This window comes from Schistocerca gregaria, chromosome X (genome assembly GCF_023897955.1).
Source record: "Schistocerca gregaria isolate iqSchGreg1 chromosome X, iqSchGreg1.2, whole genome shotgun sequence".
NCBI classification, from domain to species: Eukaryota; Metazoa; Arthropoda; class Insecta; order Orthoptera; family Acrididae; genus Schistocerca; species Schistocerca gregaria.
Window position 1 is genome coordinate 609,151,709 of NC_064931.1, and position 21,254 is coordinate 609,172,962.

The 21,254-nt window shown below is 37.1% G+C and overlaps 1 protein-coding gene across 1 annotated transcript in view; it reads left to right on the plus strand.

Annotated features, from left to right (window-relative positions):
* The first annotated feature begins 1,324 nt into the window (after nucleotides 1-1,324).
* LOC126297727 (innexin inx1) overlaps nucleotides 1,325-21,254 on the plus strand; it is a 30,393-nt gene continuing 10,463 nt past the window's right edge. Inside the window, exon 1 of the mRNA XM_049988867.1 lies at nucleotides 1,325-2,284. Coding sequence (XP_049844824.1) covers nucleotides 1,772-2,284 — 513 coding nt within the window. The 5' untranslated portion in view covers nucleotides 1,325-1,771. The remainder of the gene's footprint in view (nucleotides 2,285-21,254) is intronic.

Sequence of the window (21,254 nt, forward strand, 5' to 3'; positions counted from 1 at the left end):
CGTCTGGGGAGACTTTTCAGTCTAAAAGTCACTTATTTTAATGAAATTTCACTCTTTAAAAGTATTAGTCTTATTTCTAGAATTTGAAGATATCTTCATATCACTTTTTTTCCAACAAATACAATAAAACAATGTAATAAACATGACTGCCCCTTTCAAAAAATGGTTCAAATGGCTCTGAGCACTATGGGACTCCTCAACTGCTGTGGTCATTAGTCCCCTAGAACTTAGAACTACTTAAACCTAACTAACCTAAGGACATCACACACATCCATGCCCGAGGCAGGATTCGAACCTGCGACCGTAGCAGTGGCACGGTTCCGGACTGCGCGCCTAGAACCGCGAGACCACCGCGGCCGACTGCCCCTTTGCTGCAACGAACGGCCGAATTACATTTGATTTACAAGAACAAACTAAAAACTGACATTATAAACACTTAGTAACTGAGAACAGGAAACAATCGTTTTTGTACCCTGGAGAGGTAGATCTTCTGCAGCTAGTCGCGCGCATTTTGTTCAGAATAATTTGTCTTGAAGTAACTTTCCAAGCCGGAAAGGAAGGAAGGAAAATTAGTGTTTAACGTCCCATCAGCAATGACGTCGTTTGAGTTAAATTGCTATCTCGGAAAGGGAAAGGATAGACAGCTTGGGTAATTGGCATAACACTTTTTGTACGCGAGAATCTGACGGCTGTTAATCACATCACTGTGTTTGGTGCCCCGCGCATTCTCTTGTTAAAAGTTGTTCACGCATTCTGTTTCCCATAAAAACCAAAATTTGCAGGATTCGATTAGCATCCAGACTAATTTCAAGAATTAATATATTTATATGTTCGAATAATTAAAATTACTATGTTATTATGATATACACGAAGAGTTACTCAGGGAAATCACAAAGCTCTTGTATTTGGTTAACTATCAAGTTTTTGATAAGCAAAAAGCGGACTTGTTTTACAGTGTGATGATGGTCCTGGCGAGTGTGACTTCTGCACATATATTTCACAGAAAAGTTTGTTTGGCTACCACAGAGCTTCATTTCTATCTTAAACACAATCTTACTGGAAGTGCTAGTCTATTGATATATCTAGCAAAACGAATCAGGACCGCGTTTATAAACCTTTTTTAGCAACATTGCGAAATGTTTAACTGGTATCACATCTCAAACAGTACGCCGCGTTTGAGGGTTGCACACACGTGAGTTCGAATCGTCGCGCCAAAATGAGTAAACAATAACAAACCACCCCAGCTGACGCGGAAGTCGCCTTGTCCAACACGTCCACGCAACGTCATTCATCAACAGCGCAACAAAACAAAACATAATTCGGTACTGTTAACAGGTGACTTTTTTGAGAAGTGGTGGTACAGTTTTACAGTACAGGCAACGGTATGAGTTACGGAAAAGCTGTAGCATTCTCCATGTGATTTGTGCGGCGCCTGGCGCGAGGCTAGCGAGTAGAATGGATCCCACGGAGTGGGGAGGGTAGTGGTGGCGACCGCTTCACGCAGTAACTGGAATCACTACGAGAAGAAAGCGTGTGGCGCTCGGTGTAGCGTCCAGTTGCAAGCGTGGAGTGTGGTGGCAGTGTGTGCGTTTTCGCTTGTGTGTCGAACAGCATTCACGGATGTAAATATCGCATACAAGGGGGAAAAGAGCTTGTTACAGTTCTGCAGACCAACGGAAATGCTAAAAATTTTGTGTATTATCAGGAACTGCTGAGAGGAAATTAATTCAGGGGTTGTTTTCTGACGCCATCTTGATCGTGTGCTGTCAACATGTATAAATTATTGGGAGGGCTGAAGGAATACCTGAAGTGGCAGGACATCGTTACTGATAATGCCATTTTCAGACTTCATAACTTGTTCACGACAGTTTTGCTACTGACATGTTCTCTCATTATTACGGCCACGCAGTATGTTGGCAACCCCATACATTGCATTGTAAATGGATTACCAGTCAGGCCAATAAACACGTATTGTTGGATTACATCAACGTTTACGATGCCGGATGCTTTCCTAAGACAAGTGGGCAGTGAAGTGGCACATCCTGGAGTGGCAAACGACTTCGACGAAGAAGATGCCAAGAAGTATTACACTTACTATCAGTGGGTGTGTTTCGTGCTTTTCTTTCAAGCTATGTTATGCTATACTCCGAAGTGGATATGGGACAGCATCGAAGGAGGATTGTTAAGAACTCTGATCATGGGTTTAAATCGTGGTCTGTGCCAAGACGACGAGAAATGTATGAAGAAGAAGGCCTTAATTGAATATCTGTTACGTCATATCAAGGTTGGTGGTGTTTAATATAAATGTCTAAATTTATTGACTCATTGTTGCTGAAGCACTGTTGCAACGTTCATTTGTTTCGATAGTAAACGTAATCGTAACATGAAAACATGTGAGAAGCGGTACCGTAATTTGATTATGTAACAACTTGCTGTATAGTTAAAAGGATAGGTAGATGATTTGACAACCCTTTCTTTTATAGTCATGTCCCATCTCAGCAATACATAAATTAAACAGAAAGGCCTTGACTGTCAGATAGTAACAGGCAAGTTGAGATAACAACTTTTCCAACGTTCTACCTGGTTCTGTAATAAATATGATACTATTGACAGCTGCACTCGGAGCGGAAACTAACACGGGCTACTGTACAAGTTGTTCAGACCACCAGTTGTGTTTGCGTTGACATTAGTCTCATATAATCATAGCCTTTAATATAGCCAGTTTCTAAGTTAAATAAACTGGTGCTGTCTGCTTTCTGATGATACTAAGAGAGAGTACATGGAGGATTCATATGTCTTCAAGTATTATTTAGTCTCACTCAAGTAATTTTCCTCTCTTACACGCGAGTGGAGAAAAACTGCAAGAAATGGTTCCATACACAAAAAATACAAACACTAGAATATTGCGAATAAAATGTTTATTTAACGTAAACGTGCGTGAAAATGATGTTGATTATAATCTTTTGAATTCGCTAATTTTTTCGTACATATTCTGTGCTATATTATATGGGCCATGTCATTGTTAAAACATTTATTTATGATGAAAACCAAAGGAAGGGCACCTACCTGAGAATGTACACATATGTCATAATTAATATCTTTCGTAGTTTTTGTAATTGTGTTGCATTGGGTTGTAATATTAGAGATTTTAAATCAGTGTATCATAATTTCAGACAGAAATAGCGATTCCAAGTATAAGACTGCACTTTCATAGGCTGCCCCTCGTACCTTACACAGAAGTATAATTCAACAGTAAATATAGTTGAATGTGTTATATACACTACGGACAAGTGGAAAATGTTTGTGTTACGGAGTTTGTATTAAGAGGCACAGACAGTGTTTAGTATTGAACAGCAGAGTATAATAAAACAAATGTATATTTGATTTTGACTGAAAGTTACAAAGCCAACGATAACGCTGCAGAAACAAGAACTGTAGCCATGTTTTATGAGTGACATAGGTAAATATTTTTCTTGGCAACTGTTTTGTTGTGTAGATATTGATTATGAGCATTTGTGGTGGATATTGGCAATGAGCAACTGTGATAATATTCTGAAGTCTCATAAGCATGATGTTTGCTGAGTAGTGGCCCATTTCATGTGTAGTCTTAATTTGTAAGATTCATACCAACCTTAACAGTCTATATAGTTACCCAAGTTTAGTTGTTAGTTTGCTGGCTGCTGAAATAGATTTTCATTTGTGTATTGAGAATGTAGTGGAATGGTCTGAAATTAGGTCCACTCATTCTCACCCAGTAATCTAAGCAGCCACTGCTTGAATAAAGAAGCCCTCCTTCTAAAATATTATTCAGTTGATAACCTGGTAGCAGGATTTGTTTGACATTCATATTCATTGGCTTTGCCAACTCATAATCAAATTGTTGTCTTCCAACATAACCTAGATGAAGATTACAATCACTCTGTTCGGTGAGCAAAAAAAATAAAAAATAAATAAATATAAGAGATCAAGTAATTTTACTCATGGATGATTTACAATAGAGGAAAGTGTGGAACAGACTAGGAATAAGGCTCTGTTTAAGTGACATGTTTGCCATTGAGTGAACTGTTTAAACCTGTTATCATTTCCTCATTTTCGATCGGATGGTTAAGGTGCTGGAAATACATTAATTGTAACATTAATCACTTGAAAATGACTTGCAGGTCACAACTGCAGTTGTGGAAATTATAATACATAGCACATTAAATGGCAAATTATTTTTAAAAAATCAGTAAGATTGTATTTCTAAAACAGGTAAAAGACACAGCTGCATTTCATCCACATATGTAATCTGTGAGCCACTTTAGAGTGTTTGAGGAGGATTCATAATGAATTGATGCTCTCTCCTCCTCTGCCGCTGCCCCTTCCCCTTCCCCCACAAATCCTTTTCACTTACATATGCTGATGTGGGTAGAAAGGCTGTATTGCCCCTCTAGGTACCTGGGTTTATCTAATTTTAGTGTTCTGGTTACCACAGGTGACACTTTTTGGAGGAAATGCTATGTTTCTTCAGCCATTTTGAAATAGTTTCTCAGAATTTTGAATTCACAATATCTTTCCTGCAACATCTCAACACTGTGCAAAAACAGACATAATGTCTTATGGGATAACAGCAATGAGTGATTTTACAATATTACTTAAAAACCGTCTTGATTGTAAACTTTTTTTTTCATATGACCGGTTTCGGTTCATTCAGAACCATCTTCTGATCTGATATTTCAGTTACAGGAGTAACCCGTCCAAATCCAGCAATTTTCACATGCTACGTCACATAAAATTTTATGTGACGTAGCATGTGAAAATTGCTGAATTTGGACGGGTTACTCCTGTAACTGAAATATCAGATCTGAAGATGGTTCTCAATGAACCGAAACCGGTCATATGAATAAAAAAATTTGCAATCAAGACGGTTTTTAAGTAATATTGTAATCTCAACACTGTGATGCTCTTGCACTGTCTAAATAAATGCATGATGTATTGTGCAGCTCTTCTTTGAATGTTTTGTATCTTTTAAGTTACTCTATACGGGACATCCAACGAAAACAAGATAGAAGGAAAAAAGTAAGTAAATCATTTATTATTTCAAGTGTAATCACCATAACTGTTAACACATTTACCCCACTGTGAGACAACATCATCAGTGCCTTCACAGAAAAAAATGTTTGTGATTGCCTACGGAACCATGAGTGTACCCAGATGTGCACATCCTTGTCTGAAGCAAATTGATAGTTGAATGTCTTTCTTCAGGGCTCTAAAAATATGTTAATTGCATGGGGAGAGACCAGGACTGTATAGAGGATGTGTGAGGGCTTCCCAGAAAAACTTCTACAGATGGCACATGTATCCCCAAGGTTTTTCAGAGTATGCTGCAGAACTTTTGCTGGAAAGCCTTTATACATCCTCTATAAAGTCCTGATCTCTCACCATACAATTTCCATATTTTTGGAGCCCTGAAGAAAGGCACCCACAGCCATCAATATGCCTGGGACAAAGACGAGCGTGCCTGGATACAGTAATGGTTCTTCAGGCAACTGCAAACATTTTTCCATGAAGGTAATGACCATCTTATCTTGTGGTGGGATAAATGTATAAACAGATATTGTGATTACTTTTAAAATAATAGTTTACTTGCATTTTCCCATGTGTGTCATTTCCATTTGATGGCCTCTTAAAACTTAAGTGCTCAAAAGCCTGGAAAAGCACTCAAGGATTGGTTAGATGTTAGTTTGATGAGCAGCCTCATTTGTGTGATCATTATCACCGCAGCATCCTCCTTTTTGTTTCCAGTACTGTGTGGCCATTCTGCCTTAAATCATTATGGACAGGTACTACTAAGTACTTGAAACTTCCGGCGGATCACCAGTCACATAGTCAAACAATACCAAATCAATTCATCTGGGAATACCTTCATAAGACTACAAACATTGGATTAACTGAAGCTTTTGATACTGCTATATCAGCTCACAACCAAAATCACCTAGTCCTCTGACTACACTGCCTGTCAGTCTGTCACCACAACCTACACAAAAAATTGTATAAAAAATGTTGTCAGTGTTCTACTCTTTTCCTGTCTGCACATCTGTAGTGTCACACATCTCAACATTATTTTGTAACACTATGAAGTGACATCAGTCGTTGGGTATCAGTAAGTTCAGTTGACTCCATGTCCTTTATATTCATGGTGAACAGTGATCCTGCTATAGGACTACATTGTACACAGGATTCTACCTGAAAACTATCAGTGATTCATAAACTATAGTGTCAATTTTTAGCTTCTAAAATTTTGAAATATGTATTTACAGTTTTTAGGACAACATTTTCATGTTTGTTTGTCAGCTTTATTTCCAGTAATTGTGATGACAATTAGCAGTATGATCTTTGTTAAATGGAAAATTTCATGCTGAGGCATTTGTCGAGTTTATATAAACATTCTGCACCACTGTCAACATAATTCACCTCCAACATAATTTCCACTGCAGCTTAACAAATCCCAGCAACTGAGTACACTGCTTTGTACATTCCCAATAATAGTGCCTTCCAGTATTATTTTTCATACTGAAATGATTTTACAGTTGAAATCACAATTGTGTTTATCATAATAGATGTTGCCAGTTAAATGTGAAAATATTACCTCTCAAAATAAAATTCTACTTGATTGTGAACACTGTTCAAGGAAAAAATAATCTGTTTTATTCTATTACTCATCTCGTGTCTTGTTCAGACTGAAATAATGTGACCAGTTTTCCTGAATTGCTCAAATTGGCACAAATTTATGTTACTTCCAAAACTCATCTACGATGACCCATTATTTCCATTATGATACAATACGTAAGTGAGTTGTGATGGTAATAATTACAACAAAGGCATTTTTAATTGTGGTGAGATATTTCCTAAAATTTTCAAAAACCAGCTTTCTTCTTTGTATGTAAAAATAATTTATTGTCACCAGTTTACACGAAGAGAAATGATCATCTTAATAAAATAAGAGAAATCAGAGCTCGTACAGAAAGATTTAAGAGTTCGTTCATTTTTCCCAAGTGCTGTAAGTGATTTTAACAGTAGAGAAATTGTCTGAAGTGGTTCAAAGAACCCTCTGCCAGGCACATAAGTGTGACTTGTAGAGTGGTCATGTCAATGCATTTACTTCTTGTGCACCAAGGTACCTTCTTTCACTGATTGCTTTGTGTATCAATTCATAGTTGCTCTTTTTTCTAACGTAACGAAAAAAAAAAAATGTTTCTCTCTTTAGAGTTCCGAAACTTAAGGAATGTATATGAGGACTCAATTTCTGATGTGCATATCTTCTTTTCGTGACAACAATTTATTTGTATAATGGGTGGTAATAAATGTAAGGATGTCTGCACTTTTGAAGACAATGAAGTATATAATGACCTAATAAAGAAGTTATCAAAAATACCTCATTCAGTCAGGTATGGTGGGATTTAGTGTATTTTGAAATAAGAAACCTGATGCAGCTGGATTGTTTTCATCCCAAATCGTCATGTTAACTCCCTGCGAAAGCTCTAGAACCAAGTGGTGATTGAACATTTAGGTGTTTGGTTTGACTCTGATCCCCAGTCTGACATACTTCCTACTGCCGTAAAAGAAGTAAAAAAGAGGATTTAGAGGGGCGAATATTGGTAGACACATCACATCACTCACATCAAAGGCTGGTAGACCTGTTGTTTTTCTCATGTGTTTACATTATTTAGTTCTATAATTTTGGAAATGGCCATGTGCCAGTGTTGCATGTGTTGTAATAATGAGAGATATTTATCTCTTTCCCTGAATTGTAAGTGCCCTGTACTTCCTTAATCGCCGAAATGTGCTTAAAGCCATACTTTGTTCTGTTCTGTGGCCTATACCTATCTATTTCAATTAGTAGAAGAGGTGAAAATTGAAAGAAGAGCAGGGTTAGTCAGCAGTCCTCAAAGCGAGACACTACGGAATGCTTCATGTAAATAGGGCATTAGTCTGAATAATTGAGTGATCTGGCCTCCTAACATTACCCAAGATGGTCTTGTTGCGTTGATACTGTGAATGGCTGAAAGCAAATGGAAACTACAGTCGTAGATTACACAAGGACGAGAAACTCTGCTGTATGGCTGATTGATGATAATAATATCCTTTTGGGTGGAATATTCTGGAGGTAAAAGTTCATGAGGGTGTTGTCAGGAAAAACAGATCTTGCATCAAAGTGTGGATTGCTGGATCGCTTAATTCGCTAATTAGGTTAAAGAAGTTATAAAAGTGAAAAGGATAACTTGAAGTTACGTGGGAGTAAATGAAGTGCATTGACAGAAAGAGCAGGCCATCAGTTCAGTTTAGTGCACTGTTATTAACTCACAACCACATAAGCATAATGCAAGAATATATCTCGTGATGAATGAGAAGATACAAATTGGGATGTACTAGTGTGAACAGCATAATGAATATAGTCATAGCCGCAGTAGTAACAGCTTGTCTGTGTAATAGCTCTGCAAGTCATGGAGAGATTAAATAACATATGATGAAACAAAAGAAATTATTCAGATTTTTAAGAGAACCGAAAATTTGATTGTGATTTGGGGGAGGGGGCTGGAGTTTGAGAGAAAGAAAGGGGAGGGCAGGGGGTTGTAGGAGAATGTGTATCAGCAGAATGGACTTAGCCTAAAGGGGAAAGCATCTAGTAGAACTTTAAAAATATTAGCTGAGACACTGGAATGTTTTAGATGGACTACGAATTGATAGTAGGCCTACAGAGATATCTAAACAAGATTTTAAACCGCAAAACAGTATATATTCTGATGTGGACCAACCATAATTTATTGGTTATGATCAGCAGATAGAAACTGAAGAAATTGTGAGAAGGTAGGATAAAAGGGAGCATTAGACGATGATTGATCAGAAAATGGACAGGAATAAAACAGGATATGAATGGGATGACCATATAGGCAAAAAACAAGGGCCATAGAAATCCTTGAATAATATGAAAGATAATTAATTTAACTGAGAAAAATATAGAAACACAGCTAGTGGAACAGGCAGAAGTCAAGATGTCTAAAAGATTAGAGCGAGAAGAAATGCAAAATGGCAAGGCAGAAATTGATTAAGGATAAATGTGAAACTCCAGCAGCTTGAATGATCGTGAGAAAACTGGATACTGACCAGTAGAAAATTGAAGAAATCTGTGAAGAAAAGAATGTAGCAGTATGAGTATCATGACGACGACAACAACAACAACAACAACAACAACAACAACAACAAAGATTAAGACTGTGATGATGTTTGGTTTGTGGGCACTCAACTAAGAGTATCAAGAGCTTAGATGACAAGCCAGTTGTAAGCAAAGGAGGAAAGTCTTAAGGATGGAAGAAATGCATGTAATGGATGTACAAAAGAAACAAGCTTGAAATCAATATAAAGGAAAGGGAAGAGAATTTAGATGAATGTTAGATGGGACATACAATACTGTGGGAATAATTTGCTGGAAGACTTAAGTCGAAACAAGGTACATGGTGTATACAGTGGTGTTAGAATTATCAATAAAACTAGTCCCCTGGTATCTAAGGTATGTAACAGGAAAAATACCCTAATTTCTGTGCCAAAGGATATGGGTGTTGATAGGAGTGTATACCACAGAACTGTCACTATAATAAGCCATGGTTGTAAAATAATTATATGAATTAATTGTAGGGCAATGTAAAGACTGGCAAAAGCTGAGCTCTGGAAGATCTGTTTCGGTTCTGGAACAATGTATGAAAACAGGATGCAGTACTGACAGTATAAATAATATGGAAGATTCTTACATTTAGAGAAAGCTTTCTACAGTGGAGACTGAAATAAACCTGTGAAATTCTGGAGGTAGCAGGAGTGAAGTAGAGAGAGCAAAAGATTTTATAAAATTGGTACAGGATTAAGACTACAATTACAGTCCAAAGACACAACATGAAAATCGACAAAGGTACCTCCAAGACACTGGAGTGTCGTGGAGTTGAATAAGGTAGTGCTGAGGAAATTAGGAAATGACACACTAAAAGTAGTAGATGAGTTTAGCTGCTTGGGCAGCAAAATATCTGATGATAACTCAAGTAAAGAGGATATAAAATGTAGACTGGCAGTAGCAAGAAAAGCATTTTTGAAGAAAGAGAAGTTTCTTAATATTGAGTATAAAATTGTTTGGATGTATTTTCTGGAGGTGTTTGCCCATAGTGTAGCCTTGTATGGAGGTGAAATGTGGTCAATAAACAGTACAGACAAGAAGAGGATAGAGGAATTTGAAGTATGATGCTAAAGAAGAATACTGAAGATTATGTAGGTAGATCAAATAACTAATGAGGAGTATGGAATTGAAATGCAATGAAATGAAATGTATGCAGTAACTAGACTGAAATGTGGACAGTTAGTTATTTGCTAGTTCTGTGGATCATAGGTGCAAGCTCTCACTATGATGTGTATCCAGTCAGTTTTATGAATGATTTCCTCAAATATTGTTCTTATGAATGTTGTTGTTTACAAACTGTGATTGATTCTTCACAAAAATCTTAATAAGGGCTTAAATCTGCTGAAGGGCTGTTGTCAGCATGCCCAGTTGTTGAAACAGCTGTGTGAAAGAGATTCTAGAACAGACATAAAATATTATTCTTATTACACACTTCTGTGTGACAACTGCTTTCCTCCTTAGTGGTGAGTTATCCGAGGATGTGATGGCTCTAGACATTAGTGAATGAAAATAGGAAAAGTAAGTCTGCTTTGATGTTCGTATCTACGGAATCTGATTTTATACATAATGCAAAAGTTGGGTTAGAGAGCTTAGATATTTAAGGTGATTTGTAAAATGTGACTTCAGCTTGAGGTTCTTTTTAGTATAAACATCTAACAATGTTGGTTTTTTTCCTTTAAGCATTGTTTATAAAGGTTGGTACGGCCTTGTCCAGTACTGAATTACTGTCAGTGAATCATCCCTATGGTAACACAGGGAAAGTGGGTGATGAAATAGGATGGTGTACGGAGACAAAGGTTTGAATACAACAAGCACGTTCAAATGGGTGTAGGTTTAAGTGTTTACAAGGTGTAGTCGTAAAGTTTTTTTCACCTGAAAAAAACCAGGTTGTGACCACAAAACATGATTGTGACGTTTTTCCTTCTATACAAATTCCACAGTCAGTGTGACACATTTTTCACAATGACATATGAATTGGTGAAACCCTTGGTTATAGAAGTATACTTTTTGGTAATTCAAGAAGTGTTATTCCTCGAGAATCATCTCATTGTTAGTTTTGGGAATGCCTGCCATGTAATTGCTCCTTCATCTTGGGAGGAGGAGCAGAAGGTCATTGAATGCTGTGCTAAGAGATATGCAGTGATGGGGGTTGAGAATTTGATAGCCCAAAGAAGTAGCAAGTGTGACAGTATCCAGCAGAATCAGCTAACACATTATGGAGCAAAAGCACAGCTTCCTGCAATCTTATCAGGAGATCTTGGGGTATGCTCATGTGATGGTTTGTCCCCTTATGAACATGATCTGGTAAAAACACAGCATGGCAGTCGCAGAAACATTCATCATCTTGCCTAATGATGGTTGGGTTTATACCCGTTTTGCTAGTAGTGAATTCACATTTGCAATGCTCCCTTTTCTCCTTCACCTGGGGCCATAGTGATACACTGAACACTCGTCCATAATGAGGTGGTTACAGAAGTCACCTGTATGTCTGAATCAGCTGCAATATTTCCATTGCTCCTTCGATTCTGTGGACTTTCTGAATTGGTGTGAGCAGTTGCAGAATCTAGTAGGTGATAGCTTTTACCGAGCGAGGTGGCACACTGGCTAGCACACTGGACTCTCGTTTGGGAGGACGACGGTTCAATCCCGCGTCCGGCCATCCGGATTTAGGTTTTCCACGATTTCCCTAAATTGTTTCAGGCAAATGCTGGGATGGTTCCTTTGAAAGGGCTCAGCTGACTTCCTTCCCCATCTTTCCCTAATCTGATGAGACCGATGACCTTGCTGTCTAGTTTCCTCCCCCAAACAACCCAACCCCTGAAAGCTTTTGTTGTATTTAGAATGTCATGCAAAAAACTTAAACTTGTTCTACAACTGATTTTTACGTGTCACGCTATTGTCTCAGTTGTAATATACTGATTGTATATTGATGGGGCCTTCACTTCTCTTGTTATTTCTGGTTATTCACAGAGGTGGTCTACCACTTCATCCTTAGGCATAGAGATAATATGTTTGACCACAGTGGTAGTATCTGTACCAATTAATGGGCCAGCCGCTTTGGTTGAGTGGTTCTAGGTGCTTCAGTTCAGAATCATCCTGCTGCTACGGTCACAGGTTCATATCATGCCTCAGACATGGATGTGCGTGATGTCCTTAGGTTAGTTAGGTTTAAGTAGTTCTAAGTCTAGGGGACTGATGACCTCAGATGTTAAGTCCTATAGTGCTTAGAGCCATTTCAACCAACTAATGTCAGCTCGTGGTATGTTGTTGCAGTACAGTTCCACCAAATCAGCCCTGATTGTTGCAGTGTTGTTCACTTCAAATACAAGAAACTAATTACCATGTGATCCACCAGTTATCAGTGGGATGCAACATTTGTTTTTACCCCCTCCCCCCTCCCCATCCCCCTCCCCCCTAGCAGCATGCTACAGTGTCGTGGCAAGGATATTTCACTGTGTAACAGGACAGCAGACATGGAAAAAACCAAACACCCCAGTGAAGGCATCAGACCAGATTCCCCCCTAAGAAACTAACCAGGTATCAACTGTGCACATCTTGGAACCAGACAAAATCCAAATACTGCCCTGCAGAATATTCAAGCATTCCTCCCACAAATGTCCATCATTTTCCTGATGATAAGGTAGATGTCTGACAAAGACTGCATTTCACCTTACAATTGTAAATTGTTGACAGGTCAGGCAATATTTCTGGATGAGGTTTGGTGTCTGATGTCTTCCAAAGCCTCAGTTTCGATGGAACAGCGTATGGACTTGCACAGTGCTAAGAGGGTGTTCCGAAAAGTATTGTCTCAGAATTTTTTATTCTGTTCCCATCGGTATTACTCAGTCATCTTTCCTGCTTCACTGACACAAGTTATAACCCTCAGCCACTTGAGGGCTCTGATTTGTAGCATATAAGGTGACAGTATGTAATGCAACTGTGCAGATACATGAGAGACAGTGCTGTAATCAAGTATCTAAATGCAGAAGAGTTTGTCCACCACGGAGCACCCTCTACTTCAGCATGACAATGTCAAACCACACAAGAGCATTGTGACACCTGCAACGCTCCAGTGAGTTCACTGTCCTCAATCATCCTCCGTGCAGTCCCGGCTTGACACCATCCAATTTCCACATTTTTCCACAACTTAAAGAACTTCTTTGAGGACTTCACCTTGATAGTGGTGAAGTGGTGCGAGCAGAGGTGAGGTTGTGGCTCTGTCAACAAAATCAAACATTCTATAGTGACGGTATCAATAAGCACGTGTCTCATTGGGAGAAATGTGTTCATTGGCAAGGTGAGTATGTTGAGAAATAAGCCTTTAGACACGACGAGTAAAGATGTGAAATGTTAATACAGTTAGTTTTATTTAAAATGCATTAAGAGTTAACACACACAAATTGGAGGCATTACTTATCAGCACACCCTTGTAAAAGCCCTACAAATGGTAGATGTAACATACTGCTTTCAGATTGAAAAGCAACTCTCATAGAATTCAGTCAAATGAATGTATCATCAGCTTCTCCTTCTGATATTAAGAAAATTATGTATTCTCGTAAAAACTCATCTGGTTCTGATGTTGTTACCAACAGAGTACTAAATATTTGTTCCCATATAACAAGTCCGGGCATATCTGAGATATGTAACACATCACTATCTCAAGGCATTTTTCAGAGAGACTGAAATATGCCACTGTCAAACGCCTCCATTTGAAAGGTGATAGGAGAGATGTAAGTAACTACTGACCTGTTCCACTGATAACATCGTTTTCCAAAATGTTTGATAAGGTTGTGTATTGTAGAATAGTATTTCCCTAAGCAAGAATATTATCCTCAGCAAATCACAGTTGGGGGTTTCAAAAGGGTTGTTCTACTGAGAATGTGATTTGCATGTTCACTCACCAGATTTTACAAGCATCAAATAATAAAATAGCACCAGTTAGTGCATTCTGTGACCTATGTAGAAATTTGCTGTCTGAAGCACAGTATTCTCCTAGATAATTTAAAGTTTTAGGGGATTGATGGTATAGCCAACCAATGGGTAATGTCATACTAACCAAAAGAATGCAGAGCAGAAAGTTTTGATTAGATTAGATTAGATTAGATTAGATTAATACTTGTTCCATAGATCATGAATACGACACTTCGTAATGATGTGGAACGTGTCAGGTTAATAAAAGATGTCTGTACAAGAAATTACATTACACAAAATATTGCATGACACTAATGATTAAGTATTTGTTTTTTTTTTTTTTTTAATACTTAGTTTATATCTAAAAATTCAGCCAATGAGTAGAAGGAGTTGTCATCTAGAAATTCTTTTAATTTATTTTTAAATGTTAGTTGGCTATCTGTCAGGCTTTTGATGCTGTTTGGTAGGTGCCCAAAGACTTTTGTGGCAGCATAATTTACCCCTTTCTGTGCCAAAGTCAGATTTAACCCTGCATAGTGAAGATCATCCTTTCTCCTGGTGTTATAGGTATGCAAACTGCTATTACTTTTGAACTGGGTTGGATTATTATCAACAAATTTCATAAGGGAATATATATACTGTGAGGTTACTGTGAGGATCCTAGATCCTTAAATAGATGTCTGCAGGATGACAGTGGGTGGGCTCCAGCAATTATTCTGATTACACGTTTTTGTGCAATGAATACTTTTCTACTCAACGATGAATTACCCCAGAATATGATGCCATACGAAAGCAGTGAATGAAAGTAGGCATAGTAAGCTAATTTACTGAGATTCTTATCACCAAAATTTGCAATAACCCTAATAGCATACGTAGCTGAACTCAGACGTTTCAGCAGACCATCAATGTGTTGCTTCCAGTTTAACCTCTCATCAATGGACACACCTAAAAATTTTGAAAATTCTACCTTAGCTACAGACTTCTGTTCAAATTCTATATATATTATTGCTTAGTAATTCAGCCAAATTATTCTGGAGACATAACTCTGACTGGAGAGAAAACATGTATAGGACTACTCAAGGTTCAGTCTTAGATCCACTGTTGTTCCTCATATATGTAAACGATCTTCCATGTAATATACAACAAGCAGTTAACTAGTTTTTTTTTGCAGAATGCACTAGTACTGTAATCATCCCAAGCAAGTATATATATATATATATATATATATATATATATATATATATATATATATATATATATATATATATATATATATAGAGAGAGAGAGAGAGAGAGAGAGAGAGAGAGAGAGAGAGAGAGAAACAAAAGTAATAATAAACAATGTTCTTAAAAGTATGACTGACACATTTGCACTTAGAATCATTGCAAATCTTGCAGAGAGACAAACCAGTAAGTTGACATACTTGACATATTTTCATTCAGTTATGTCATATGGAATAATGTTCTGGGCAGCTCAGTTTTAAGAAAGTCTTAATCACTCAAAACCATGCTGTAAGAGTAATCTGTGGTGAACATCCACAATCTTCTTGCAGACATCTGTTGAAGTACCCGGGCACTCTGACTACTGCTACAGCATATTTATTCCCTCATGAAATTTGTTGTAAATAATCCACTGCAGTTCAAAAGAAACAATTGCATACATAATTGCAATATCAGAAGAAAAATGACATTGGTTACTCCACATTGAGATTGCCTGTAGCACAAAAGGGCTGCACAATGCTACAAATAGAATTTTTGATCACTTACCCAGTGATGTAAAATATGACAGATAGCAAAGTAAAATTTTAAAACCTGCTGTAAAAGCTTCTCTTCGACAACTCCTTCTATTCCATAGAAATAATTCTATTACTGTAATGTGTAAAAAAACAGTGGGTAGGAATTACCAAGTCACATCTGCATATTTTAAAAAAAGGGCCACATTTAAAAATCAATTTGTGTTGTGTAAGTAAAATGTCTTGTTTCACAGCATTAATATTTATTGCACAAATGAATCGTGGAACTAACTAATATCATTGTAAACTATGTATGCACTGAAAGTGTCTTGGTGTATAACTAATTGCAACACATACTGAACTTAAAATGCAGAAGCTGCTGAGTGCACAAAATTATGTTGTACTGATGTTAACACTCACTATCAATGTTTATTCACCAAGAAAATTAAACACCATTCCTGCACCCAGTGCATATATGTCGTGCAGTTTGATTTGGAATAGTGTGCAGGCAGCTGACTGGAGCTCCATCTTGCTCAGCTGTGGGTGCTTGGTTTTTAGATACACAGAGGGTTGGCTTCTAGGTTCCATAGATGACTGCACTCAGGAATATGCCACATTAAGGTCAGCAGCTGTTGTTTACCAATAATCTGTCTTTATATTCATTAGATTAATGTTTTGAGCTGTAATAGTTGCAATGTAATATGCAGCTTCTGTTTATCCATTCTGAAGTTCACTAGTTGTTTAACAAAAGTTCAAGGCAGGTTGTTAAGCTGGGCATCTAAAGTCTTCAAAATACACCACACTACGTCAAATGAATGTTTCCACATGATGTGCAACTCTTTCTTTGTTGTGGCATGTAGCAAGATGAGATTGAAGCTGTTGAATTTTTTTTTCTGTTAGAATGACAGTTAATACACTCTGTATCATCAAGTTTGATGACACACTTGGTTTTTTTTACTGACAAGTTGAGGGTGATAGCCTACTTTAAATACAAATCTGGTTAGCTGGTTTTCTGTATCCACCATTCTACATGCTTGCCTGTGACAGTGTACAAACTGTGAACACACGTGGCAGTGAAAAGTCCAAAAACATACCATTTTTAGAGACTGCTGTAACTTTACACTATATGTGAATCACATGCTTGCCACAGTATTTAACAAAAGACCAGCAGAGACAGGATCCAGACCAACTTTTCTGTGTTCTTTCATTTACAGCTACAGTAAAATTTCTCCAGTAAATGGGATCAATTTTATCCATTATTTTCAGGTAACCCCTTGTAATTTTTAATTCATTTTGGGAAATATGACATATGTCACTTAAGAGGATGCTGTGGCTGAAAAAATATTTTTGTTCTCTTCTTTTATTTAACCAGCTGAGAGTGAAAGCTTCTCAGTTGTGAGGTCCTGGGTTCCATTTCCAGCCTGATCAGAGATTTTTCTGTGCTTGGGGAAGGGATATTTGTGTTTTCCTAATCATTTCATCTCATCTGCATCAATGTGAAAGTTGTCAAAGTGCCACCAAATAGGAAGACTTGCTCCTGGCGGCCAAAGTGCCTCGCATGGGGTCTCCCAGCCACTAATGCCATACAAAAAATTTTTGTAACACTGTTCTGGGAAAACAGTGATCTATTAATATTAAAACTTATTTAGTAAACACAGTTGTGATCACATCTAAGTTTTTAATTTTTATTTTTAGGTGACTGGTTTTGATCTTCTAAGAGATCATCATCAGATCTACACTCCTTGATGGCAGTAGGGACGGCTGATGTGGAGCAGATCCCCATCAGTGCTGGGGTGGAGTACAGTGCTCAGTTCTGCGCCATACTAGCACAGATGGACCTGCTGCATGCCAGCAAATCCTATTGTCATTAGGGAATGTAGATCTGATGATGATATCTTAGAAGATTGAAATCAGTCATCAAAAAATAAAAAACTTAACTGCAATCATAACTGTGTTTACTAAAAAGTTATAACAATGCCATACACTCATTCCGAGTGATTAGTTCTGCTTTTAGCATTAGTGGTTTGAGTTACGATGTGCAACCATCTTCAGATGAGTGTTGCAGCATGGGAAACCACATAACACAGAGACACATGCATCTTTGTGGTGCAGGCTGATTGTTCAGATCCACTGGTATTGTATAGTGTCAATAACACATGTGGATCTCTCAAGCAACGTTTACTACTTAAAGGATGTAAAACAAAACATTCAAGACTCCTGCACAGCCTTTATCTGTATAAAGTATTTACTGTGGCTATATGGTGTATGTATGCAGTATCACCCAAGATGTAATCATGCTCATGGCATGCTATGCTTGAATGGCCCTTAGTTATGTATAATTTGCTAGCTTCCTTTATCGTATTGCAGTTTAAATGAACAACAGAGTACACTTACACTTCCGTCTAGTATACAACAAGCAGAACTAGTTCCTTTTGCAGATGATACTAGTATTGTAATCAATTTGAGCATACGCACAGAAACAGAAGAAATGATAAACGAAGTTCTTACATGTGTCATTAACTGATTTTCTGCAAATGGTCTCAACCTCAATTTTAAAAAGACCCAAGATATTCAGTTCTGCACATGTATATGTACTACACCAATGATAAGTGCAACACATACTGAGGAAATACTAAGTAGGATGGAAACTTCAAAATTCTTTGGGGTCCATATTGATGAGAATTTAAATAAAATAAAAAATACATTTTGGAACTCCTAAAACAACTTAGTTCAGCCACATTTGTGCTTAGAATCATTGCAAATTCTTGGGCGAGAGAAATGAGTAAGTTGACATATTTTTGATATTTTCATTAAGTAATGTCCTATTGAATAATGTTATCGGGTAACTCATTGCACAAAAACGGGCTGTGAGAATATGTGGCGCTCAACCACGATCATCTTGTACCCATTTGTTTAAGGAGTTGGGCATTCTGACTGCTGCTTCACAGTATACTTATTCCCTCATGAAGTTTGTTATAAATAATCCACTACAGTTCAAGAGGAACAGTGAGGTACATAATTAAAATACCAGAATGAAAAATGACATTCATTACTCCACATGTAGGTTGTCTTTAGCACAAACAGGGGTGCACAATGGCGCAACAAAAATTTTTGATCATTTACACAGTGATATAAAATGTGCAAGAGACAGAAAAATAAAATCTGATAAGAACCAGAGAAAGTTTCTCCTTGACAACTCCTCCTATTCCGTAGAAGAATTTTTTTTGGTAGGTGATGGGTAGGAATAACCGACACAACATTTTTAACATCACTTTGTGGTATCAGCAGCCCAGGTATAATAATAATTTTTTAAAAAAAGCTGATTAAAATGTCTCCTGTCACAGTGCATGAAATTGAAAATATAATTAGAGAGATCAAACGCAAAAATTCTGTTGGCATTGATGGTATATCTTAAAGATTACTGAGGGAATGCTATAAGCAAATAATCAAAATACTGTGCTGTATGTCCAATGAACCCATCCAGCACAGGATTGTTCGTGAGGGGCCAAAGTATGCTATTGTCAAACCTCTCTATTGGCCTATCTCCCTTGTAATAACCTTATCTGAAACTCTTGAGAAATTGGTTCACAGAAGACTTATTGACCACCTAATTCATTATAACGTATTCAACAGTAGCCAGTTTGAATTTCAACAGGGAGTATCAACAGAACAAGCTATTTTCTCCTTCACCCATCAAATCTTAGTCTTTTAATAACAAATTATCTCCTGTTGGTATCTTCTGTAACCTTTCTAAGGCCTTTGATAGTATTGGTTTCAGATAAAGCATGGTTTAAACGAGTTTGAAAGACTTTTTGATAGGCAACTCCTTCTACTCGGTAGATGGATATCTTAACAGAGACTGTTAAGCCAGCCTAAGTAAAAATATCTGTTAGATTTAGGTTTTGACAAAACTTGGTCACAACAGTCAATATTAGCTATTTTGTTTATGATAAATTTATTAATAGTGTGTAACAGTGCTTCATTCTGGCAGTGTGTTAATTCTGTAAATATAAGGTGTTCCAGTTTACTGCATTGTATTAACATATTTCAACCATCTAACAAATGATCAGGGTAGTAAGTATTATATTCAAACGTTTTATGTTTTTATGTTATACTTTCTGACATGTTTCACACCAACAAGAATCATCTCAGTTTTAGGGTCTATGGAACAAAAACTGAATCTAAATATGAAATCCTCTTATCAAAGGCTTTATATTATGGTACAAGTGGATCAGCTGGCTCGTGGATTAAATCCTACCTAACTGGAAGAAAGCAGGAGGTCATGTTGAATGATTCTGAGGGGCACTGTGTGTCATCTAGTTAGGGCTTTATTGGCTGTAGTGTTCCTCAGGGCTCTGTACTTGGCCCCTGTAACTTGCTAATTTTTGTCATTGACCTTCCCTTGTGTATTAGCTTTAAAAGTTTTTTTTTTTTTTTTTTTTTTTTTTTTTTTTTTTTTCCAATCATGACACCTCCATCCTCGTCAATAAAACTTCCAACCACAATCTTGTGGAATCGGCCAATATTGCCTTTAATGAACTACTTACTTAGTTTGAAAAAATGGGTTATCACTAGAGGTTAACAAGACCCAGGTTGTTAATTTCCAAGTAAGTAAAAAAGTGGAGGATCAATTAAGTATTAAATGTAATAGTAGTGAATTACTACATGTTGAGTCATCCAAGTTCCTGGGTGTACACATTGACAGCAATCTAAAATAGACTGAACATATTTTACAACTTCTTATAAAGCTCAGCTCAACAACATTCACTATTCACATTTTGTCCACTGTCGTTGACTGAGACTCCACAAAAACTGCTTATTTTAGTTTCTTCCATGCACTTTTGTTGTATGGCATAGTTTTCTAAAAATATATTCATTGCCCAAAACAGAGTTATTAGGATAATGAGTGAAGTCCAGCCTAGACTTTCTTGTAGAAACCTTTTTAGAAAATTAGAGATACTGACAACTGCATGTCAATATACCTACTCCTTGTCATTTTTCATTGTTAAAAATGAGCAACTACACCCTAATCGCAATACCAGAAGGAAGATGGTCCTCCATTATGAATTAAAAAACTTTAGTATTGTTCAAAAACGAGTCCATTACATGAGCTGCAAGGTGTTCAATGCTCTCCCACCATCACTGAAATAAGTTGTCCATGAGCTTCTCAAATTTAAACAGCAGCTCAAACACCATCTAATAGATAATTCTGTTTGTTTGGTTGAAGAATATTTCAATTGTGTTAACTCTAATTGATTTTTTTAAAATTAAATCTGATGTAGTCTTATGCATTAACACTAGTTGGAATCATTGTTAACATTACTATGTCTTTTCTGTAGCTACTAAGGTCTACCTTTATTTCATCTTTTTAAGTGGAATTTTGTCTATACCTTTTAATGTGTATCTTGTCT